Source organism: Hypomesus nipponensis, chromosome 16 (genome assembly GCF_054491055.1).
Source record: "Hypomesus nipponensis isolate SF chromosome 16, ASM5449105v1, whole genome shotgun sequence".
Lineage (NCBI taxonomy): Eukaryota > Metazoa > Chordata > Actinopteri > Osmeriformes > Osmeridae > Hypomesus > Hypomesus nipponensis.
This window is the reverse complement of record NC_140376.1, coordinates 7,716,927-7,740,174: the sequence shown is the minus strand read 5'-3', so window position 1 is coordinate 7,740,174 and position 23,248 is coordinate 7,716,927. Positions and strand designations below refer to the sequence as shown.

The 23,248-nt window shown below is 51.0% G+C and overlaps 3 protein-coding genes and 1 long non-coding RNA gene across 5 annotated transcripts; 2 read left to right on the top strand and 2 right to left on the bottom strand.

The window, feature by feature from the left end:
- Nucleotides 1–161: 161 nt before the first annotated feature.
- Nucleotides 162–17,122, bottom strand: LOC146254658 (AP-1 complex subunit mu-1). 2 transcript variants are annotated; one of them, XM_084675927.1, is made up of 12 exons: nt 16,915–17,122; nt 16,123–16,279; nt 15,541–15,608; nt 15,103–15,233; nt 14,818–14,965; nt 14,362–14,488; nt 13,913–14,055; nt 13,723–13,794; nt 13,312–13,470; nt 12,302–12,427; nt 6,035–6,110; nt 162–319 (listed from the first exon to the last, which is right to left on the bottom strand). In XM_084675927.1, the coding sequence occupies exons 1-12, from the start codon at nt 16,954–16,956 to the stop codon at nt 297–299; spliced, it is 1,272 nt and encodes a 423-aa protein (XP_084532053.1). In that variant the 5' UTR covers nt 16,957–17,122; the 3' UTR covers nt 162–296. The 2 variants fall into 2 exon arrangements, with proteins under 2 accessions (XP_084532053.1, XP_084532054.1); XM_084675928.1 differs by lacking the exon at nt 6,035–6,110 and having other exon boundaries at nt 169–319.
- On the top strand, nt 16,252–18,581 carry LOC146254657 (uncharacterized). The gene is made up of 3 exons (XR_014731479.1): nt 16,252–16,742; nt 18,243–18,300; nt 18,445–18,581. It is a non-coding gene; the product is annotated as an uncharacterized LOC146254657 (long non-coding RNA).
- A 1,170-nt stretch (nt 18,582–19,751) lies between these two features.
- Nucleotides 19,752–21,182, bottom strand: fam32a (family with sequence similarity 32 member A). The gene is made up of 4 exons (XM_084676312.1): nt 21,028–21,182; nt 20,567–20,708; nt 20,280–20,333; nt 19,752–20,079 (listed from the first exon to the last, which is right to left on the bottom strand). The coding sequence occupies exons 1-4, from the start codon at nt 21,099–21,101 to the stop codon at nt 20,011–20,013; spliced, it is 339 nt and encodes a 112-aa protein (XP_084532438.1). The 5' UTR covers nt 21,102–21,182; the 3' UTR covers nt 19,752–20,010.
- Nucleotides 21,183–21,322: 140 nt separating this feature from the next.
- mrpl54 (mitochondrial ribosomal protein L54) lies at nt 21,323–23,099 on the top strand. Its single transcript, XM_084676311.1, has 3 exons — nt 21,323–21,531; nt 22,229–22,385; nt 22,687–23,099. The coding sequence occupies exons 1-3, from the start codon at nt 21,411–21,413 to the stop codon at nt 22,817–22,819; spliced, it is 411 nt and encodes a 136-aa protein (XP_084532437.1). The 5' UTR covers nt 21,323–21,410; the 3' UTR covers nt 22,820–23,099.
- The last annotated feature ends 149 nt before the right edge of the window (nt 23,100–23,248 follow it).

The following is a 23,248-nucleotide window of genomic DNA, read 5'->3' as shown; positions in this document are numbered from 1 at the left end:
CACCGGACCCAAGAGGTTTCAAAGAAATGGATTGATGCTCACATGACACAGGAGTTATAGCAGTTTGTTTTTCAGCGGTACATCTAGGACCAGACCCACCCACCCACCCACCCACCCACCCACCCATCCACCCATCCACCCTTCCTTCCTTCCTTCCTTCCTTCCTTCCTTCCTTCCTTCCTTCCTTCCTTCCTTCCTTCCTTCCTTCCTTCCTTCCTTCCTTCCTTCCTTCCTTCCGTGTCCGTCTGTCCATCCATGGCAGACTGGTCCATCCAACTGCAACTGAAGACCAGTCGCTACTGAGTCCTCAACTGGTAGTCTGAGAGGGAGAGAGGGAGAGAGAGGCCAGTGTTTAGTGCATGCACAACAGACTGTCAGGCTATGGATGCCGTGTTCTCCCATCATTGCAGAGTGGCTGTATGCTGGCGGACACGTGGTAGGGAGAGAACACCGTTCCGGTCGATTCCGCCTTCGCCTCGCCTTTACACCCGGCGCAATACGCATCCATGTCATCCCGCACACTCACGCACAGGAGCCAAACCCCGAGAAGGTGAGGTGCTTCCCTGGTCTTGGATCAGTACGAAGCTACCAGCAGAAGGACAACTAGACCAGCATTTTTTTTTTAAAGGGCCACAAAAACACCGTAACTGAGGTCTGTGTTTTCAGCCCTCAGCCTCCCTCAAGCCCCAGACGAGGTGTTTGTGTTCAGCGGAGGAGCTGAGTTCCTCTGCTGCTATGCTTGGCGTGGCCGCTGGTAAATAAACCACGGACGCCCATGAGCTGCGAGCACAGGAAGCCCCCAGCTGGACCGGCTCTGGTTTCCCGGTCCGGGCCAACTCCTGTCCGCTTATCTGCCCTGGAATCTCCGCGGTTTTGGACTAGAGGTGAGCACGACATCCGCACTCTCTCTCTCTCTCTCTCTCTCTCCCCTCCGTAGCGTAACGCGCGCGCACGCACGATCCAGACGCACACGCAAACACGCGCACCGTGCGCGAGGAAGCCCCGGCGCGCGTGGTGAGCGCGTGTCGTGCGCGGGCCCGTGTTCCGGACACCCCCCCGCTCCCCCCCCCTTTCCAGGAGGACGTCTCCCGTCCCGGAGAACCCGGCGTTCCTCTAGCGATAACACAGCCACAGCACGGGCCGCGCTATGGAGACGGAGGGCCGGCGTGCATGACCAGGCCCGGGGAGAATTAGCCTCCCGAGCCCACCAACGATCCGGATCCCATTTGTCTCGAATCGTATCTGCTTCAAGAGGAATGAAGTGCAAGGCCTTTCGGCTGGGCAGTGTTTCATTTTTTGTGTGTGCAGTTGCTAGGGGATCGTGGGGGGGGGGGGTTGCACTTGGAAACAACAGCGAGCGGGGGCCGGCGGGTGTTGTTCAGTGGGTTGAATCGTACGACATATTTTGTATTTCGTTTAACATTCGACTGTGGTGGAGAGGGAAATGATTTGCCAAATTCGGGAGTTATGAAGCGTTCAACACAGACGCCACAAGGTCTTACCGCACGGACGTACACACGGGAATGCGCGCCACACACACACGCACAGATTGCACAGGCGCGCACACATACGCCAAACATGTTTATGTCTTCTGTGGCTCGGGTTTCTAAAAAGCAGGAAATTGTCTGAAACCTTTTGCGGGGGTTGAGAATAAACCTGAACATTTAGAGCCCTTTTAAAACAATGTCAAAACAGTTTTACAGCACATCCTAATAAAATAATGTCGACGTAACACCAAGTTATATAGTTCGACCAAAAAACAATTTCCACAAACTCCAGGGGCTTCTCTGGGCCTCCTGTCATCCGCTCATCACACAGACTGTGACCCATGTGAGTGACTTCAATCGTGCACACGCCACAATCGAGACAATGGGTCTCTCAATCCCCCCCCCCCCCCCCCCCCTGCCTCTCCCCCCTCCCCTCCCCCCTCCAAATGACGGCCCTCTCCACCATCAAACACCGCCTGGTTTCCTTTCTGGCTTTGGAGCAGGGGAACATTAAAGGGGGGGTGGGGGAGGGGTGGGGGTAGGACGAGGCAGCTCGAGTCACCGGGACAAGACTCGGGTGAGGCGGGGTGGGGGGGTTAGGGGTGGGAGATGAGGGCTGGGGGATGAGGGGTGGGAGATGAGGGCTGGGGGATGAGGGGTGGGGGATGAGGGGTGGGGTAATTGATAGCCTTTGCTGTTCCCGTATGGCAGGTCTCTAATTAGGCCTTGTGCACCCCCCCCCCCCCCCCCCCCCCCCCCCCCCCCCCACTTTAATGCAGACACACACAAATCACACCGGTACCAAACACAGAATAACGACAGAACTAGTCGCGAGTGGCTTTGCTGACTCAATACTTTTAGACCTCACCAACACACACGCCAACACACACACCAACACACACACCAACCCACACACACACCCAACACACACGCCAACACACACGCCAACACACACACGCCAACCCACACACCAACACACACGCCAACCCACACACCAACACACACACGCCAACACACACGCCAACACACACACCAACACACACACCAAACACACACACCAACACACACACGCCAACACACACGCCAACACACACACCAACACACACGCCACCATTCCTGCACCATCTCTCTGGTCAACAACAAAGTCCTGTCAGTTTAAGGATGTAGTCATTAGGGGTGGGGTCACCATGACAAGCACACACACACACACACAACATTCCCTTCATATGTTCATGAACGGTTCAGCTCTGGCCAACCACGGGCCTGTTTGGGCCTTTCATACCCACAGTCCTTCTCTCAACTATGACCTACTTCCTCAATGGATAAAAACACTGCACCTCTCTCAGGGCGATATGAAACGTGTCGATTCTCACGGCTCCGTCTTTCGATGTTTCGATGACGTCCGGGACGCGGGAGAGCTGAACCGGGATCAGTTTGACCCACGCAGAGAGAGAGAGAGGGGACACGTCGCTTCTCCTGGTCAGGGATGTTCGAAACCGAGATATGTCTCACGAAAGCAAACGGAGGTACGTCTTCACACCTTCAAACAGTTGGGGGGGGGGGGGGGGGGGGGGCGGGAGAGAGAGAAGCAACTGAACCACACGTGAGGAGAGGAGCAGCACCAGTCTGTGGGGGGGGGGGGGGAGTCATCACTTTACAGCTCGTTCCAGCAGGCCGGTACTTTCAACGCTGGAAGGCTGCCGGTGTTTCCGCAACCTTCCGTCTGACGGCGGGCGCCGAGTGACGGCCGAGGCTAACACGTCCCACCCTGCTCCAGCTGACCCCTCGGCTCGACGGGAAGACGGGGCATTCTGGGGCTCGGACGCTGCCTTCCTCGACACTGGCGATGCTGCGCGCACGCAGACGCCGCGCGGGTTCGCAGGGCACAAACAAGCGCAACTCCGAAAACAAGCAGCTTCTGAGTTATGGGATCGAACAGGACGGCAGGGTGAACAGATTTGCGTAGGCGAGATGCAAAGGTGAATGTCGGCAGATGATGAACTGAGCCATAATCATCTTTAACGTGGTCGTCATATATATAGGATACGTATCTGCTGCGATGCATCGAGTGATGGATATGACTGTTGTAATGTACACAGAGATAAACCTGCTGTTACAAGCCTGGTGTGTTCCATATGAAATGCACTGAACATAAATTGTCCAGCAGACAAGCTCATGTTTGTTTCATTACATCTTATCAGCACAGTTTAGAGAGAGAGAGAGGGGGAGAGAGAGAGGTAGAGAGAGAGAGAGAGAGAGGGGGGGGGGGGGGGAGAGAGAGGTAGAGAGCAAACAAGAGGAGGGGGGGGAAGAGAGGGAGGGAGGGAAAAGGAGAGTCGAGTGACAGTTCTCGAAAAAGAATAGAGAGATCAAGTCGTAAAAGAGAGAGAGGGAGGGAGATGAACGGAGGGAAAGAGAGACTGCCGGGAGAAAGAAAAAAAAAGGAAGAGGTGCGCGTTTGTGTTTTTTCGACAGGCCCAGAATTCCCCTACTCCACATTCCTAAATCATTCCTGGGCCGAGCTCTCTGGCAGCCGCCCCAGAGGCACAAGGTAACATAAACATTTAAGAGCAGGCGCGTGCACGGGCCGCGCACGTGGGATCCCAGCGGGCCGCTTACATTCGTCATCCCCCCCGACCCCTCATACAGGAGGGGTCACGCTCTCTGGCAAGAAGCAAACGCCTCCCTCTCCTCCTCTCTCTCCTCATCTCTCGCCTTCTCTTCTCCCCTCTCTTTCTTTCCCCCTCTCTTATCTCATCTCTATCCTCCTCCCTCCCTTGTCTTCTCATCTCTCTCCTCCTCTCTCCCCCTCTCTCTCTCCCCCTCTCTCTCCCCCTCCCTCTCTCTCCCCTCCCCCTCTCCTCTCTCTAGTCCCTCCCTCCCTCCCTCGGCAGCCTTCCCCTCCCCTCCTCTCATGTTCTCTCCCCTCCCTCCCTCCGTCCCCTGAGAGCGACGGGCCCTCTCTTCCCTCCTCTCTTCCCTCCCTCCCTCTCTTCTCCTCTCTTCCCTCCTCTCCCCTCTCCCTCCTCTCCCTCTCTCCCCTCTCTCCCCTCCTCTCCCTCTCTTCCCTCCTCTCCCCTCTCTTCCCTCCTCTCCCTCTCTTCCCTCCTCTCCCCTCTCTTCCCTCCTCTCCCCTCTCTCCCTCTCTTCCCTCCTCTCCCTCTCTTCCCTCCTCTCCCCTCTCTTCCCTCCTCTCCCTCTCTTCCCTCCTCTCCCCTCTCTTCCCTCCTCTCCCCTCTCTTCCCTCCTCTCCCCTCTCTTCCCTTCTCTGTTGTTTGGTTCTGGTTCCTCAGATGTGTTCTGGGGGGGGGGGGGAGGTCTGGTGTTGGAGCCAGTGGGGGGTGTCGGGGCTGCAGGGGGGGGGGGGGTCCTAACTCATCCGGCCTGCGTCACGCGGAGCCTCCGGCGGCCCCGCCGGGTGGACCTGCTCTGTGGAACCTCGCGGGCGCTCGCACGCTCGCACACAGACACACACACGCGCGCACACACGTCCACGCTACAGCCAAGATGAAGACGTCCAACACTGGGGATTCCGGCTGTCACGAAAAACGTTACTTTCCGCTCAAAATAGAGCCCTGACATTGGGACCAGGGGCCGGCAGTGCTGTAGTCAGCTCCGCATGTGACGAACGAAAGCCCCGGATAGGGGCTTCATCATGACGGCGGTGATCCTAAGGGCTTCTGTTGAGTCGTGTCTTGATGCTGCCGTCTGCAGCATCGAGCCCGTCACAGAAACAAAGGCGCCTGGGTCTTCCAGACTTGGCCAAGACACACGCACGCACTGTACTGCAGCCCCAGCCCCCTTCCTCTACGCATCACCGTACCAAAAAGCGCGTCACGAGGCAAGCAGGGGAAATGGAGGGTTTCCTCCTGCTGATACGGACAACCATTAATATGTTAGCAGGTTCTGACTCTGCAAACACAGGACAGGGTGTGTGTGTGTGTGTGTGTGCGCACATGTACGTCTCTGAACTCATGTGAGTGCGCGATGGCTAGCCGTTGGCGGCGGCCAAGAACAGCGCAATTGACAGCTTCCTTCCTGCCAATCAGATGGAGGAGGGGCCTGTCTGGGCCAGCTGTGGAGATAGCGTGTTCATGAGGACCTGGAGAACCTGGCAACCCTCTCTTCCTCTGTTCAAGAGGACCTGCAGAACCTGGCAGCCCTGTCTTCCTTTGTTCAAGAGGACCAGGAGAACCTGGCAACCCTCTCTTCCTCTGTTGAGGACCTGCAGAACTTGGCAACCCTCTCTTCCTCTGTTCAAGAGGACCAGGAGAACCTGGCAACCTCCCTCCCTGTTAAAAGTCACAGATCTGACGATGGCTGGGCAAAACGTGAGGGGAACAGGCTAGGGAGATCAAGCAATAACTGAGCAAGAGAAAGGAAAATAAAGAGAGAGAGGGATAGACAGACAGAGAGTGAAAGAGAGAGAGAGACTGCAGAAAAAGGGCGGACAAAGACTTCCAGAACCTCCCTTTCTGTGCGTGCGTGTGTCTGCGTGGGACTGTGTGTGCGTGTGACCGTGCGTGGGGGCGCGCGGGTCCCCTTACCTCCGTTCTGTGTGATATACCTGACCCAGGGCAGGGCTTGGTAGCCACTCTTCTCGATGATCTTCAGGTAACGCACCTGGGGAGGAAGAGAAGAGCGTCGTTTACTTGTCGTGGTCGTGCGAAACAAACACCGCGAATCCCACCCTCGCGGCACAGCTCGCGAAAACAAGGGATTGGGCAACACTCCCGCACCGGGTCTCCCTCTGCGGACGGCTAGGCCACCGAGACAAACGGCATGGCGAGGACGACAGTGTCCTTGCGCAACGCGGCCATCACGTTTCCCACGCTCGGGACAGGGAGACGGTAGAAGTCGTTTGTTTTTCTTCTCCGGGGCTACTGGTGTGAATACTCCTGATAGAGGAACTGTGCCCGCGCGGGGCAGTTGGGACATGACGGCGAGCGACACTCCGTCTCACTCCGCCGAGGGCACGGGTGTGGCCCACGGGCCTGGACGCACGTTGCATCATTTCTCTCGCGTTTGACGCAAGAGAGAGAGAGAGAGAGAGAGAGAGAGAGAGAGAGAGAGAGAGAGAGAGAGAGAGAGAGAGAGAGAGAGAGAGAGAGAGAGAGAGAGAGAGAGAGAGAGAGAGAGAGAGAGAGAGAGAGAGAGAGAGAGAGAGAGAGAGAGAGAGAGAGAGAGAGAGAGAGAGAGAGAGAGAGAGAGAGAGAGAGAGAGAGAGAGAGAGAGAGAGAGAGAGAGAGAGAGAGAGAGAGAGAGAGAGAGAGAGAGAGAGAGAGAGAGAGAGAGAGAGAGAGAGAGAGAGAGAGAGAGAGAGAGAGAGAGAGAGAGAGAGAGAGAGAGAGAGAGAGAGAGAGAGAGAGAGAGAGAGAGAGAGAGAGAGAGAAAGCAGAAAACAAATAAAGTTAACCACACTGACCTCCCCCGCTCCGATTCCAAACATCATTAAAACGTCGTCAATTACAACCAAAGACAGTCAATCACTCTGGAAAAACGTGTGTGTGTGTGTGTTTCTTTGCAGATCTTATCCGGAGATTTCAGCTTCATATTCCTTCTCATAAAGCAAACTGACAGGCAGCGGTTATTGGACTGACTTGCTGACTTTAAATGAGAAACACCTTGAGGTTGGGGGGAGGGAGGGAGGGAGATGAAGCCGGGGGGGGGGGGGAAGAGAGAAAGACAATGAGAGAAAGAGACAGAGAAGATGAGTGCAAAGCAGAGAGAGAGAGAGAGACATGCCCTAAATCTTAGATCGAGATAAGACCGTTTTGTAATAAGCAAGGGAGAAGGTTCCAGAGGGCTTGGACGCCTGACGTGGTGTGACCGGGCCCGTGAGCTCACAGCCCCCAGATATCAGCACAGAAATATGGAGTCCTGATCAGAGCCACATGGGGAAGGTGGTCTCCAGGTCCGGGGGAGGAGGGCTGGGGGGCGCATCAGGGAGACATCCATCTCCTCCAGTTTAGAATGAAGAAACATGGGCTGCGATCGGACCGGACGCGACGGAACCCGGGCCGCGAAAATAGGCCGCGATGGACTGCGTCCGGAGCCGCGCAAAAGCGTGTTCAAAAGAACCCGGTGATACGACTCAAATATTCACCCCCCCCCCCCAAAAAAAAAACGACCGAAGCGCAACGCCGCTTCCGTCCGTCCCCCGCTGACGAAGACTTCCGACCTCGTCAGGTGTTAGCCCCGGTGTCGGCTAGATCAGACGTCCGTCGAGAAACCCACAGCCGCCGAGCGCAGACGGCCAGGCGTCGGTTCACGCGACGATATCGCTAACCGGGGGGGGGCCAGGCCTCGGGGGAGGGGGGAAATCTCCACCAATCCAAAAGGGGGCTGGCGCCAGCAAAAGGAAAAGCAGGCCAACCGGAGGGATGAGCGAGGTTCATCCCTTCTCCGGGGGGGGGGGGGGGGGGTCGGATCGTCTGTCAGGTGGGTCGCCGGGCGTCGGTGCGGTGCTGTGCTCGGGACCGGACACGCAGGGGCAGTTACCTCAGCCAGCACAGGGGGAGGAGTGCACGGGCGGGGGGGGGGGGGGGGTCGGGGGGAGCTGTGATTTAGGGTTCATCAGGTCGGCGCGATCGATGGGAGGCGAGATGCCGTCCTTCGTTTTCTCGATGCGCGCAGTATATTTACGTGGGCTGAGTTGCTTGCGCGGGGGGGTGTTTCCGACCTCGGAATGGGGAGTCTAGACAGCGGAGGGGGGGGGGGGGGCAGAGAAGGGAGTGGGGGGGGGGGGTCGTGGGAAGGGAGAAGTCCTCAAATTTGGTTCCGACTTCAAGCAACCGAATGTGTGTGACCTTATCGGCTCGGCCAAACGCGACATGTCTCATCTGCGATTCTCTTTTCTTCTTCCCCTCTCGCTCGTTTTCCGATCGATAAATCTCTCTGGCGCGTGCGCGGAGAACCTCGGAGAGCCCACAGGCCAGCTGACAGATCCTGAGAACTGGGACAGAACGCAGCCGGCCAGACACACATGAATCCCGTCCAGTTGATTTGGATCGAGGTATTTCGTCATTCTCTTTGTAACCCAGGTTAGGGAGGTAGCTGACCTGCCATAATCTACATGTCACCAACCGCCAAGTCAAAGCTCTTTCAATACCCCAGAGACAACAAGATATTTGCCAAGGCCGATTAAAATGATCTGCCGCTTTGAAAATGGATAAGTAAAGGCCATTTGTCAGAATCAAGGACCAAAGTGCATCCATGTATTTTCGTTATCTCTCAATCTTAGACAAGTTGTCCTTTACAGAGCCTTTGGATCAAACAGATGAACAAAATAACCACGAAACTTCTACGATAAGCTCCCAATCATACGAGATAAATCCAAATGAGAGCCAGTAGAACCGTAGAATGTTCTGGAGTGAGAACACAGAACATTCTAGGGTGAGACTTACCATCATTCTAATGTTGTTGACCCTTGTGCTTCCCTCGGGTCACAATGACGCGAAGGTTCACAACGACCCATCGTTGTGCTGCTACGACTTTACCCAATACCAAAAACTTTCAAAAACTTTGAAAAAAAAAACGCTTCACGTTATTTATGAGGTAAAGTTGTTGCAACATGTGTGTGCGGGGGGGGGGGGGGGGGGGTCACAATGACTCGAAGATAACACAAGGCTTAGAAGGACTCGTTCTTAATTGGTTTTACCCTATGCGACGGGAAACTGATTGACGGAACTGACACGGTCGGTGCCTGCCTGGAGCCTGCCTAGCCACTGTCAGAGCGCAGTGGAGTTATGGCTCGTGTCAGTTGGCCGAGGGTTCGTCTCTGCCGGTGGTTGCCAGTGCTCAGCACATCTAGACCCCTGCAATGGGACACGCCACTCTGTCTGAGATGGTCTGGGAAGGGGGGGGGGGGCGACCTGGGTGTAATTATCCCCTGGTGGGGGGGTGGGGTGGGGGGGGGGATGAGTCCTGATGTGGCTTCTCCCTCTACCATCAGCAGGCTATAAAAACCCAGGCAGAACACACGCACACAAACACGGCCTGAAAACGACCTGATGGTAAACTTCCCTTTCTGCCTAGGATGTGTGTGTGTGTGTGTGTGGGGGGGGGGGGGGGGTCCAGGGGGGTTAAGGCATGTGTGCCTGGGTGAGCTGGCACTGGGGGGGAGGAGGGAGGGGGGGGGGGTTGGTGGTGGTGGCTCCGTGGAGGCCTCTCATACACCACACTGTGTCATTTACAAGCTGATGATGTGGTTAAGGACGTCTTCCCGTATGTGCTGCCCTGTCACGGGGAAGAGACACAGACCAGAGAGAGAGACGGAGAGAGAGACAGAGAGAGAGAGAGAGAGAGAGAGAGAGAGAGAGAGAGAGAGAGAGAGAGAGAGAGAGAGAGAGAGAGAGAGAGAGAGAGAGAGAGAGAGACAGAAAGAAGGAAGGAAGAGTCCCCACACTGAGCCTGACACGCTGGCACACGTTCACTCAAAGACAGGCAGAGACCCACACACACACACACACACACACACACACACACTTAGCCGAAGCTAAATGGCGCGCTCCCTGTAATAACTCCAGGATGGCTAAATGTTCCCTCAGTGCTACCAGAGCTCCTCTGTGGTGTTGTGGCGTGTGGTGTGTGTACGTGCACGTACGTATGTGTGTGTGTGTGGTACTGGGGGGGGGGGGCTCCCATGTGGTCTCCTCTGCTCTGTTCCAGAGGGGCAGAACACCAGCAAAGCGTCCTTGGGGTTAGGCCTGGCCCGCAGCGCCGCTCCTCATCTGGACCCCCCTAAATAGTAGCTTCCACGGGCTAATAGTAGCATCCCTCTGATGGGGCCTGCATTGATCTCCCCCCGGGGGAAGCTATTCTGGGGGAGCTGTGGCTTCGCGACACGCTCTTTCAGGTGCCAGGGCGGGGCGGGGGGGCTGAGGGCTGAGGGCGGGGAGCGTGGCAGGAGAGGGGGGGCTGGGGGCCCGGGGTTAGGCGGGTATGGGGGGTTGAACCTCAAATGGTTCCTGCCTGGTCGAATTAAGGTCGAATGAAAGTGTAGCGATGATGAAAGGGGCGAGGGGGAGAGCGGGTGAGGGGGGTTGTGCGACAGTCGCTCGCAGCCCGTGTGTAACGCTGGGGTTCTTGGTGGCTGTTGCCCTCGGCGGACGTTCAGAACCAGGCAAGACCTCGGGGCGGTGACGGGCCACGCGGATACGGCCGCGGCGAATGCAGGCCCGCTTGCTCACACACACACACGCACACACAAAGACGTGAACGGATATCGCCACAGTCGAGCCCCACCGTACTGTCCTATCTTCAGCAGGCGGAGCCCGACACAACGCAGATGAAGTCTTGTCCTCTCTCGCCCTCTCTCTCGCCCTCTCTCTCGCCCTCTCTCTCGCCCTCTCTCTCGCCCTCTCTCTCGCCCCCTCTCTCTCTCACCCTCTCTCTCTCACCTTCTCACCCTCTCTCACCCTCTCTCTCACCCTCTCTCTCTCTCTCGCCCCCTCTCTCTCACCCTCTCTCTCGCCCGCTCTCTCGCCCGCTCTCTCACCCGCTCTCTCACCCGCTCTCTCGCCCTCTCTCTCGCCCTCTCTCTCGCCCGCTCTCTCGCCCGCTCTCTCGCCCGCTCTCTCGCCCTCTCTCTCTCTCCTGTTTTATTGACTTCCTCAAGCCCCGGCGGTCCCTACACAGCCTCCAGTGAATGTGTACCCCAGGCTAACCCTAACCCCTCAGCCAGAAGACTCCCTCAGCACTCCTCACGCTCTGGACTGCTGAGCTCAGCACGTCCTGCTCGCGGCCCGGCGGTGTAACGTTGCGTCTCGCGGCGCCCGAATCCTCTCGCGCACCTGGAGCAGAAGGCGCCTCGACGGCGCACTGCCGGAGGAGCGGACGTGAGCTTGATTTAGTCCACCCCGTCCACCCCCAGCGTGAAACAGCGGGACGGCTCCCGCGGGTGGACGTTCTGGTGACATAAATCAAGCGCACTTCGTCTGTTTATATTCGGTGGGGGGAAATTGTGATGGATGGGTTCCCCGCGGTGGTTTCGCCGGAGGGAGCCTGGGAGAGAGGTTCGACTGCCCCTTTCTCCCTCACCAGGAAATTGGGAAACAAAGAGGTGAAGTGAGTGACTCCCCCCCCCCCCCTCCACTCTGCCCCCCTCCTCCTCCAGCCAATAAGAAGGCTTTCCTCTGATTCTCTGGCCGATGATGTCGTTTCCCCCTGGAGGCGGGCCTGCGAGACGATTGGACGGCCCCGGGGGGTCGGAGGGGTTTCCTGGGGCGCTGGAGGAAGCAGGGAGGTGGACTCGGCCCCCACGACCACAACGCAATCTGATAAGAAGTATATGCTCTCCTGCTTCGAGAAGTCCTCTCCAGCTGATCCTGTAATCTGGAGAGGCAGCATGTCCTTCCTACTACCAGGACATACTTCACATTAAATCTGTTCAGAGCACATTTTTCCATACCTGACTAGTCCGGAGGAATAAAAGGTACATATATACCTTTAATAGAAGTAAGTCCCTTATGTATAATTCATACATATATATCATATATATATATATATATATCCATCAAAAGTCCCTGCAAACAGCTCCCACTGTGTTCGTACTGTCAGAGAGGACGCAGCTCTTTCGGAAATACTTTGGATACTGGTTTTTTTCCCGATCCACTTGGCCTCCGAGGCCCGCCGTCCAACCAGGGACCAGGGAGAGCTCGAGGCCGCTCTGACTCTGTCCCCGTCCCCCCTCCACCCCATCTGCGCTGCAACAGCGCCGCCCTGTGGCGGCACGAGCCGCTCCGAGTGAGCGACGGCGGCCCTGCGGGGACCCCTGCAGGCCGGAGGAGGTACTGAGGGCGCGGGAGGCTCACCTGGATGCCCGAGGTGGTGAAGTAGGGGATCTCGAACTTGACGCTGATGGGCGGCTTGCCCTCCTTGTCCTCCGCCTCCACGCTGGGCAGGCCGAAGTGGGCTCGCATCAGGTACTCCTTACCGCCCTGGGAGACACCCCGAAACAGGAAGGGTTAGGATGCCACGGGTGGGTTTTTTCAACTGGTTGTATATATATAGTAAATTCCCAAAGAGAGTCAAATACTTATATTTTGAATTTGTTGAATTTGTTGTTGAACTTGTTTTTTTTTTTTTTAGTATAATTGAAAGCAAATTGAAGTGTCAGCTGAACTATTTGAGTGAAGAGTTGAATCTTCAATATATATATATATATATATATAAAATATATACTGTATTTCTTCTAATAAACGCTGCAGCGTTTATTAAATAACGTTCATTTTTGGTGCGGCGTAGACAACTTCGTTGCTGGCTTTGTGACAAATGAATCATGCAGCTAAAAACACAGGTTTCATTTACCACCACTGACTTCCTTGTCTATTCTTTGTTTGTCCATGAGTGCGGCAACTCCCGTTCTCATTGGCTATCAATTAGGTGTGCGTTGGTAGTACAGCTGTCTCAAATACAAGTGTTCTACATTGTGAAGAAATCGGAAGCAGCATGCCTAAACGTTCATACACGTTAGCTTTCAAACTGTTTATGGTGCAGAAAGTTATGTACATGTGTAATAAATACTGGGGTTGAATTTAACCAATTAAATAACCATTTTCAGATTTTTTGGGGTGCAGCGTTTATTCGAGGGCGGTGTTTATTCGAAGAAATACGGTACATAGATTTTTGAATGTCTTTATATTTGGCACGTGCCTCCTTTATTGCTTTACTGACAGCATGCATGGACTCCACAAGTGTGTGCAAACCTTACGACCCACATTCAATGTTCAACGTGGTCTCAGACTTTAGGATACTTACTACAGTATGTGTTTCTACGTGTGTGTGTGTGTGTGTGTGTGTGTGGGAGTGTGTGTGAGCTCACCGGGAATGACTTGATGGACCAGACAACCTCGCTGTTCTCCGGGATCCACTTGACACTGCCCACGGTGGTCTTGAACTTGGGGGAGTCGGCGTCCGTGGGGACTGGAATGTGGATCTCCACGTTGTTTGCCGTCGACCTCCTCTTGAACTGACTCTTAGCCTGGAGGGGGGGGGGGGGGGAGAGGGAGGGACATTGAGACGTGAACAGGAGAGACCAACATGGAAAGAAAAAGAGATAACAGGAAGACAGGCAACGAGGACCAATCGAAATCGACCTTATGCAAGAAGTAGTACAGGCCGCATTATCATGAGCAGCAGCAGTGCTAACAGTAATGACACTAGCAGGTGCAGCTGTCAAATAGTCCAATCGACAGTATTAGCATCAACAGCAGTGGCATCGGCAGCAGTTCACCTTGATCATGTACTCGATCCGGCTGTGAGAGTGCTTCTCTATCACCGACTCTATCCAGATTAGAGGCTTCACCTGGAGCGAGAGAAGGAGAGAGGGAGAGGGAGAGAGGGAGACATGCAGGGAGTTCAACACGTGTCTACGGTGCCGGAGGGAGAGGGCGCAAAAGCGGCCAAGCGGCGTGTCCCCGTACGTGCGTGTTGAGGCGGTAGGACATGAGCTCAAACTCCCCGTCGGGGGGGATGAAGGAGATGGTGCGGTCGTTCTCGAAGCGGGACAGACGCACGCACTGGTGGAACTTCACGTCCTCCAGCTCCACGGACTTGCTCTTCCCTCCTGGAAGCGGGGGGGGGGGGGGGAGCAGGGAGAGGAGAGGGAGCGTGACGAAAGAGAGAGAGAGAGAGAGAGACAGAGACAGAGACAGAGACAGAGACAGAGAGAGAGAGAGAGAGAGAGAGAGAGAGAGAGAGAGAGAGAGAGATTAATTTCCCCCCTCTGTATCTCTCTCTTTACGATGCCTTTGCGTCTTCCCAGAGACGAAAGAGAAAAAAGGTTTGCGTCGACACTTCCACATAAACGCCTGAGAGGGGGGCGAGAGAGGACAGAGGACAGAGCGGACGGAGCGAGCGGACGGAAACTCACTTCCTGTGTTGTCAAACAGAACCTTGTCGTTGAGGCCCAGGCGCAGCTCGGGCATGCCGGAGAGGAACACTCGCATCTTGATGGAACCCACGATCTCACTGCACAGCACGTTCCCGTTGGCACTGACCTGGGGGGGGGGAGGGAGGGGAGGAATGGGGGAGAGGAGGAACTGAACGTTTGTTGGCCCACCAGGCAGTGCTGACACAGGGGCTATCTCTCCATGTCTTCCTCCCTTTCAGACAGCCCAGATTTGTTTTCAAACCCATGCTAGGGCACCACATCAGATCAGATTAGAATAAAAGGCGGACAAGTTGAAGGATGGATGGATGAAAAAAAGAAGCAAAGAAAAACAAGGAAGGAAGGAATGAAAAAAGGAAGGAAGGAAAAAAGGAAGGAAGGACAGACGGACGGACGGAAAGAGAAAGGTTGAAAACGATGCACGGGGCGCTGCCTCACCAGCAGGTTGACAGACTCGATGACGTCGAGGAACACCTCGTTCTTCCTGTACTTGATCCCCTCAGACCTCCAGGACACGGCGTTGGTGACGGTGGCGGGCGGGCGTGGGGCGCCCGTGTCCAGCTTGTGTCCCTCCTGGGTGATGTACCTGAGCAACCCACACGTCACAGTTCACCTCAGGGGCTCGCAAAAAGCCGCCCGGATTCACTTACAACTTCAATTGTGTGACATCTTAAAATAAGTATGGCACCAAGCTAGGCTAACGGATTGAGGAGGAGTGTTTACTCTTGTAGGATCTTGCTGTCGGTGGTCTGGGGGTAGCCAAAGTCCATCAGCTCGTCCATCAGCTCGTAGATGATAACAAAGTTATCTCGGATGCTCTCCTCCTCCAGCTCCTTAAAGTACTCGGAGAACACCTGCGGAGACAAGACACGTCTCCCGTTTTCGGCCCGCGTGATCTCAAGCTGTTGCCACTTTAAAAAGGAATGCAACGACTTGGAATGTGCGGTCAAAAGGCCCGAGAGAGAGAGAGAAAGAGAGAGAGAGAGAGAGAGAGAGGCAGAGAGAGAGAGGCAGAGAGAGAGAGGCAGAGAGAGAGAGAGAAAGAGAGAGACAGAGAAAGAGAGAGACAGAGCAAGAGAGAGACAGAGAGAGACAGAGAGACAGAGAGAGAGAGAGAGAGAAAAGCACGAGAGGAAGGAAAGAAAAGGGACGAGAGCCCACCTGGATGATCTTGTAGAGGAAGGAGAAGACCAGGGAGACGCAGGCGTTCTTCTTCGACGTCGCTACGACTGACGGAATCGGAGTTAAGGCGGCTGGAACGCACGGACAACTGGGCAGGCGTCAGTCGACCTCAGAAGAGATGCTAAAATTGGCCTGCGGGCGCAGTTAGGCCTCAGGGGTTGGTATAACTCCCCTCCCTTGCCCTGTAGTAGAGGCACTTGCAGCACTTGCGAGAATGTCGTAACCTGGCCTATTTCTTTGCAAAGCAAAGTCTTACAACATAGCTACTGACACCGAGTACACGCAACGGAATCTTTGACAAATAGTAAGTGACATTATTTTCTTCTACCAGCAGACGTACAACGTCCTCGACCGTTGAGGCGCGCACAGTACCTGCCAGAATGTCGTTAGACCCTTTCGATTGTCAGCCTGGCCTTTGCAAAGCAAAGTCTTACATCATAACGACTGACACACCCGTCAGTGTTTCCTTCTACAAGCAGAAGGACAACATCCATGACTATGCAACTACAGCTTGTGCTGCACAGAGGGGCATCAACTAGTCCCAGATAGGCGGAGGGATACGGTAGAGGTTGTTGTGTTTGATCCACAGGAAGCGCACCCCTCCGTGAGCCAGGATGGGTGACAGGTTGCCCTCCTCCTCCTTGTCCATGAGGATGGGCATGAAGTGCTCGATCTCGGACATGTCCACGTCCCCGCGGTAGTTACGGCAGATCAGCACCTGCAGGACATCAGACAAGAGGAATAGGATCTTCTGGTCTGTTCCATGAAACCTGTCTTATGGGGTGCAACTTTCTGTTTTGATCCATTTCTCCCTCTTTCATCTCCTATTATCTTGATCTTTTATCTTAAAACCCAGGGGTCATTATCAACTCGAAACTTTCGACAGCATTCTTAATAGTCTGCGGCACAGGGAAGAAATATCTTGAGGTAGGCTACTTAATCGAACGTCGTCATCGTCATGTCAGACAAGACGAATTGCCCTGGCTGGAACATGTGAATCGACAGCTGAATACGACTGATGCAGATTCATTCATTCAGTTTCAGTGATCCAAGCAACCACACACAGAAAGGGCTTAAAAACCTTTTCAACAACAGCACCGAACCAACAACAGCTGGAAGGTGCAACAGCTGTCTAACATTGACGTTTAATGAACTCTCTGAATGAAAGACAATCATCCACGGTGCGTAACAAGTACTATCATGTTATCATACTTTGGCTATTCCCCTGTGGTTTTTTAAATGTGCTATATAAATGAAGTTGATTGATCATACTTATCATAGCACGCTAGCATTACACTATACATAATTATAATGCTAACAGGATGATATGAGTCTGGGTCTGCTCTCTCCTACCTTGCCTTTGAGGTCCAACACATAAACCGCACTTGCTGACATCTTCGGCTTACGTATGTGACAGTAATTTTTTTAAATTATATATAACTGATAATAATATCTTGCTAGGTACAGTTAAAGCCGTAACGTAGCATCCACAGATGCTACCTAACTAGATGTTCCTCACTGCCATCGAACCGGGTTTGTGTACACGTCACAAAACGGAAAAACACGCGTGTTTTCCGGTTTCAGTCAACTTCCTCAACGCTCCTCATAAATATTTCCGGTCTGTATGCAAATGTTTTATTTTGTCTCCATTTATTTTGTCGTGAATGGTAGCCTAATGTAGTGCGCACGTAGCCTATAGGCCTACTTTCATATTTGCCGCAGCAAATATGAGATCCGACTTGAAAATCGCCAGTAATATGTTTGTGAATTTGTGACGAATCTGGTGATAGAGGCAGACTGATAGGTGCACGCACAGCTGGGGAACCAGTTAAATTGGGAACCAATTGGGACGGCGCCGACAGTCGGCTGCAGTCGGCTGCCTTGAAGCTGAGAATGCCATTGGCTGCTTCAAGTCAGCCGGGCTGCAGGCGGCTGCAGGCGACACCGGCGCTGCATGAAGTCGAACGCACCTATTATGATGTGACTCGACTAGCCCATTTTTGAGCAAGCAATCTTGAGCCTTTCAATTTCACTTTCGACAAATTCGTTATACCTTCTAAGCATATGCCTACTGTCATCACCTCCTTTGAGATCACTTGCAGCACCCACCTCACTATGAGATCTAATAGGCCTAATCTATAGGTAGTGACCTTAACCGTAATTAACCGTGCGCCAAAGTCAGGAAATTATATACATAGGGTGACCAGACGTTTAGAGACCTAAAACATGCGTCCGGCAGGGATTCCAAAATTGTACGGCATTTTGCCTCGTCAGATATTTGTGTTTCTCTGAGTCTTTCACAAATTATTACGCCCTTACAATTTTCGGAACGGGTCTCTCCCTCACCACCGTTTTGCGCGAGCTCTGACTGTAGAGAGAACTCAGGTTATTCAGATAGTGCGGCATGCAATAGGCCTACTTTTTAAATGACCATAACTTGCTCAATTTTCAACCGATTTTTGAAACGGTTTGGTTTGTTATCAACGTCAGAGATTTCGCTATTCCACTGCATACTTATGAATAATTCTTAAAAATAATATATAATAGAAGTATGCAGTGGAAGGGATCATGGAGGACTTTTCAGCAGGACAAATTTCAGACAAATCCTGTACATCAAAGGGGTTGGGCGCCACCTAGTGGTGATATGATACAAACATTATTCCGATGTTTTCTGTCTTCAGGACCAGGCTATCTCTGCCACGGAGCTCCAGCAGGTGTTGAATGGGGTGCTGAGCAAGTGTACGATTCCCTCTCTAAGACATTAATAACATATCTCAGATAAATGGTTATCTGGATAGATGTCATGGTTAGAGGTTTCTACGATGGCCCTGAAGTGCAAATCAAACCCCGGTTTCATTGTTTCTTTTTAATGTTCCCCCCTAGGAAAAGAAATCAAGTTTGATGGCTTGAGTCTCAGCACCTAACACCTCAACCTGATGGATGCATCCTTTAGTTATCTGTTAACCTGATATGTTCTGCTCAGTCTGAAAAATGTAGCCTTGCTGGCCAAATCGTCATAAACAGTGTTTATAAAATGTTGGGTTTATTAATTCCTAAAATTGTCTTGTCTTATTTTATCTTAAGTGTGTGCCACGTGTAAACCTATGTAGCCTACCTCTCAAATGCCTTGATGGAAACATCAAGGTAGATAATACAATGTATTGTACTCATATGCATTGTTCTGCCTCTAATAGTTTTAACAAACAATTTAATATGACGCAGAGGTGATGTTGTTGTAGGTGACCACCCATCCCCCTTTGCCGCACAGAATTTTCACCCCTTGTTCTGCACGTCGCATATTGAGAAAAGACTGTTGGTTTTTAAATATCATATCATCACCCCCCCTCTCTCTCTCTGGATTTTAGCCTGAGTCACAATGACATCACTGATGCTCTATCAGACAGAATACTGCAACTGGTCTCCATCAACAGCTCCATTAGTGCTGTGCGGTGAGAAAATTATTTTGTGCAATGGATAATACATATATTGAATGAATACTGAAAAGGTATAACCACCAGCATAACATGACTTTATGGTTTATTAGTCATAATGTAACCTTAATCACTGAAGTAAAAACATTGTTAATTCCCCTAGTTGCTTATAATGATATGAACATGTCAAAAAAGAAAGCTCCCGGGGAGTTTTCCGTTAGGGATACTTAAAACCCTGACAAAAAGGTTTGCGAACAATGTTTACTGTCCACAGCCAGTTTGCTGTGGATTCATATTTTGTGTTTCTGGAAAATATTTCTGAGACTCAGTCTCTTTGAAATTCAAAAGGTGATGGGCATCTGTTAAGCCCTCTGTGACATTGCTTGTAAAAAGGGTTCAAATAAAAATAACATTTTACTTGACGTTTTTATGTGTTTGGGGGAAGAAAAATTAATTGTTAAAGAATTTAAAAGAATGCACATTAGGGGAAATGACTTAACTTTGGTGAAGATTCTGTACTTAGATACAGAACACATCAAATATGACGAGCATAATATGTTTGACTGACTTTTGGCATATTTATCTTCACCATAGCAGACGTGAGAGAAGCATCTTCTGGAAATTCCTAGGAGATATTAATCTAGCATATTGTACACCTCATCGAGCATTATCCCTTAATGGCCTGTGGGTGTAACTAGCGTGTTAGTTTACATATGTGTGCCTGTGACCAGTAAATAGTGAGACTGATGCACCACCAGCAACCTTAAAATGAAAGTTTTATTACATACGTCATCAAAATGGGGATATAAGGTATATTGGCTATCCATATCCAATTGTAAATCTCAAACTGAAAGACAATTTGTCAGTGTACTATTTGCACAAATTGCTTGTCAAATTACAAGAACACTAACGCTCAATTCTATAAATGTACAATGTATTACTTATGATAGTCTCCAAAGGCAAAACCATAAAAATTGAAAGTAAATTGGAGACATCGGGAAAAGTCCAGCGCTGCTTCTCACTTGGTCCAGCTGACCTTTGGGATGTCGTAATGTTCTGTCAGTTTGTCCAGGTGTCTGTTAAAATCCTGGGGAAAGGGAAACACAAACCGATGTTCAAACTAAATGGAGGACTAAAAGTCTGAGCATTAAAAAACAGGGACAGAGGTTTTTTTCTCCCAGTCAAAGTACCCCAACTTCAGACCACATGCCAAGTCAAGCATTGTCCTTTGGTCAGCGAGAAGAAACACATTTAAAAACGTTCCAACCATTACCATACAAATCTTACCTCAACTCTGCGTTTGTGTGTTTTGGATGCCTTGTTCAAAATCCTTTCCATTTGCTAAAAGACAAAGAGGTTACAATTAGAACATAAAACATGTATATTTCAATAGCTGCAAGTATGCCTACTAAAACACACAATAATAGAACTAACTAGGCCTAAATAACTGCCTGTCAATTATGTAAACCTAACTAATTGGGAGAAAATATCTGGGTACATTATCTATATGCCATATCAAGACTTACCAATCACAAATAGAAGCAACATGTCTTAGGGCGATTCACACAACTCACCCTTTTTTCACCCATCTTATCAAAGGCCATTTGGGCTGGTGTTCGCTTGTCAACATATCCCTTCTTGGCTTCTTCCTCTTCATTCTGGTTAGCAATGGCCTGCTCCAAACGCTCCTTCCTCTCCTTATCCTTCTTCTTCTTCCTTTGGAAGCAAATGAGATACATAGTTAGATGACGCAATTTTCAGCAGAAAGACAACAGACATACATACTGTGTCTCTTGCCGTTAATGTCTGTTTCTCTATTTGTGTGTAACAAACAACTCTAGATGAGAGATAATCAATTTTTACACATCAGCTTTAAAAATGTCGAGATCAGCTAGCTAGCTAGCTAGCAAGACAGCCTACAGCCGTCATACTAGGCTAAACATTTGAGAAGTCCTGAACACCCACATTCGTCTGATCCAACAGGGACCTTGATCAACAAAATAATTTTAATTAAATTAAATAGCGAAACACCTACTTTTTCCCCGCTGAAAGGGAGCCCAGTCCTTTCAAATTCAAAGCGCCTTTCTGGACCGTCGCGTACTCCGACATCTTGTTACGATGTGGAATATCTTCTTCTCGTTGTTATTGTCTATCGACTGCCTGATTATAGTCATTGCCACACGACACAGAACTGCTGCCACCCTTCTTTGTGGGGAGGCATTACAACTTTGTAATTTCAAGCTACAGACAACCAATGTTTTAGGATACTATGTATTTCCTGATGGGGGCAGTAACGTGCTTCGTTTACCATAGGCGTTGCATTTTAGTGGATAGAAGAAACTACCCGGAAAGGAAGACAACGAATGTCAAACCAAACACGCATGGCTGTGTGTTTTGTTAGCTGACTTCAACCCAAAGATGTCAGGGCTTCATCTAATCTGCTCTGCAACGCGACTAAAATGTTTGACAAGAAACTCACAGCTTTGTATAAACAACCTTTTGTATAGAATTCCGACTTGTGGATACGCCAAGAAAGTTGGTAAGCTCCAATCTTCGGGTCAATATTATAGTGTCACTACAATGATTATTGACCTTCAATTAAGGATGTTTTACTATAACAATATGAACGTAGATTCAAGTCAGGTTTCCGCCCTCGACTCAAATCAGACATCCACAATTTAGAACACACACACACAATGAGCAAATCAAGCGCACATTTCAGTCATCTAGGGAACAATTTCACCACAGATTGAAAACCATAGGTCTGTTTTATACTCGACTATTATTTTACGCTGTATCAGTGTGTTCATAATAGCCAACACTATTTGCTGTCCTTGATGAATTGAATCAAATAAAGCAACCAGGAGAAGCCCCCCTTTCTCTGCGTGCATGCAAAATATCAATTTCAGTGACTTGGTTCCCCTTTAAACATCCTCTGTGATGCGTTGAAGTTCAATTAGATCTCTCATTCTACCGCAGCAATGTTGTTGTAGTCATAACCCAAATCTTTGTTTTTTGACAGGTATTTTTTTCTTGCATTCAAAAGATTTAAAGGGCATGCTCAAGTCACGCCTGTCTTGGCCCTATTTCTCTCTTCCTATTTATGTGATTAGACATCCCAGCGTCAGATTTCCAGGATTACGCAATGATACAATGAGGTGGAATCATGTGGTTTCAATCATAGCATCATCCATGTTCAGTGTTCCATTGATCCATTGTCGCCATCTCTATCCCAGCGGGCAAAGGAAAGGGGAAAGGCCAGTTGAAGGAGGCTGTGAAGGGTCCGGAGGTGTGCAAGGACCCTGTGAAGCTCACCTCCCATGCTATGGGGGTCAACATCTTCAAGACTGGAGACGACCCTCAACTTCGACCTCCACAAGATTACCCGGAGTGGTACGGCATACAAATTCAAACCTACTACATTGTACACACGTTTTAGGCAACTGGAAACAAGCTGCTTGTGTGCCTCATTCAAGTTTGAGCTCAGTACGGAATATGTTGATATCCCCATCCCTCTGTATGGACGAAGTATAATCATTTTGATTTACTTAAAGCATTTGAATTTAAATCTACTACGCCAGACTTGGACGGAAATCCATGGAAGAATGTGGGGGAAGATGGATGAGTGATGTCCAGTGTGTAACTTCAAATCATTTTGTGTCCTGACTGTGATTTTCCACTGCCCTTTCCCCAGGCTGTTCCAGTTGGATCTGGGTCCCCCTAAAAAGCTGGTGGACTTGGAGCCAGACAGCTGGGAGTACATCAAGGTTCTTCGCAAGGAGCACATGTGGCGTTTCAATAGACTGAACAAGGGCAAGAGGCTGTAGGGCTTGCCAGGAACGGACGGACATGATTCTCATATTCACAATTTATTTTGCCTGGTTTCAAATTGTCAACTGGTAAAAATGAATGTTTTTGTACAGTTAATGTTCGGTTTGAGTGTCTTGCTCGAAGATGTTGATGTTGACAAAGTGTGCCATTTCTTCTCAGCTGAGATAATATAACGACTATAGTCTACACACATTTTCATGTGGTAAAATAAGACCGGTTGAAAGCCGTCATTAAGTGTGATGTTAAACCAACAGAAATAAATGAATTTTTTAATGAGTTTGACCTCATGCTTGTTTTCCATAAAAAAGACGAAAACAGTGTCAGATAACTTAAGGTTTCGGTGCGTTTGTGTCGCTTTGCTATACTATACTCCCATTGGCGCAGTGGAAGGTGAAAGTAAAGTTGGGCAACAGGGGAAACAGTAG

What these genes read in the sequence shown, in the direction of transcription:
- mrpl54 (XM_084676311.1), top strand. Translation starts at nt 21,411, where the DNA reads ATGTCAGGGCTTCATCTAATCTGCTCTGCAACGCGACTAAAATGTTTG. An exon ending in TGGATACGCCAAGAAAGTTG is followed by an intron (nt 21,532 to 22,228) that starts GTAAGCTCCAAT and finishes TCTCTATCCCAG; the next exon opens with CGGGCAAAGGAAAGGGGAAA. An exon ending in CCACAAGATTACCCGGAGTG is followed by an intron (nt 22,386 to 22,686) that starts GTACGGCATACA and finishes CCCTTTCCCCAG; the next exon opens with GCTGTTCCAGTTGGATCTGG.
- fam32a (XM_084676312.1), bottom strand. Translation starts at nt 21,101, where the DNA reads ATGTCGGAGTACGCGACGGTCCAGAAAGGCGCTTTGAATTTGAAAGGA. An exon ending in TCCCTTTCAGCGGGGAAAAA is followed by an intron (nt 20,709 to 21,027) that starts GTAGGTGTTTCG and finishes TTGCTTCCAAAG; the next exon opens with GAAGAAGAAGAAGGATAAGG. An exon ending in ATAAGATGGGTGAAAAAAGG is followed by an intron (nt 20,334 to 20,566) that starts GTGAGTTGTGTG and finishes TTTGTCTTTTAG; the next exon opens with CAAATGGAAAGGATTTTGAA.
- LOC146254658 (XM_084675927.1), bottom strand. Translation starts at nt 16,956, where the DNA reads ATGTCAGCAAGTGCGGTTTATGTGTTGGACCTCAAAGGCAAG. An exon ending in TCGAGTCTGTCAACCTGCTG is followed by an intron (nt 14,489 to 14,817) that starts GTGAGGCAGCGC and finishes CCCCCCCCCCAG; the next exon opens with GTCAGTGCCAACGGGAACGT. An exon ending in GGTCCATCAAGTCATTCCCG is followed by an intron (nt 12,428 to 13,311) that starts GTGAGCTCACAC and finishes GGTGTCTCCCAG; the next exon opens with GGCGGTAAGGAGTACCTGAT.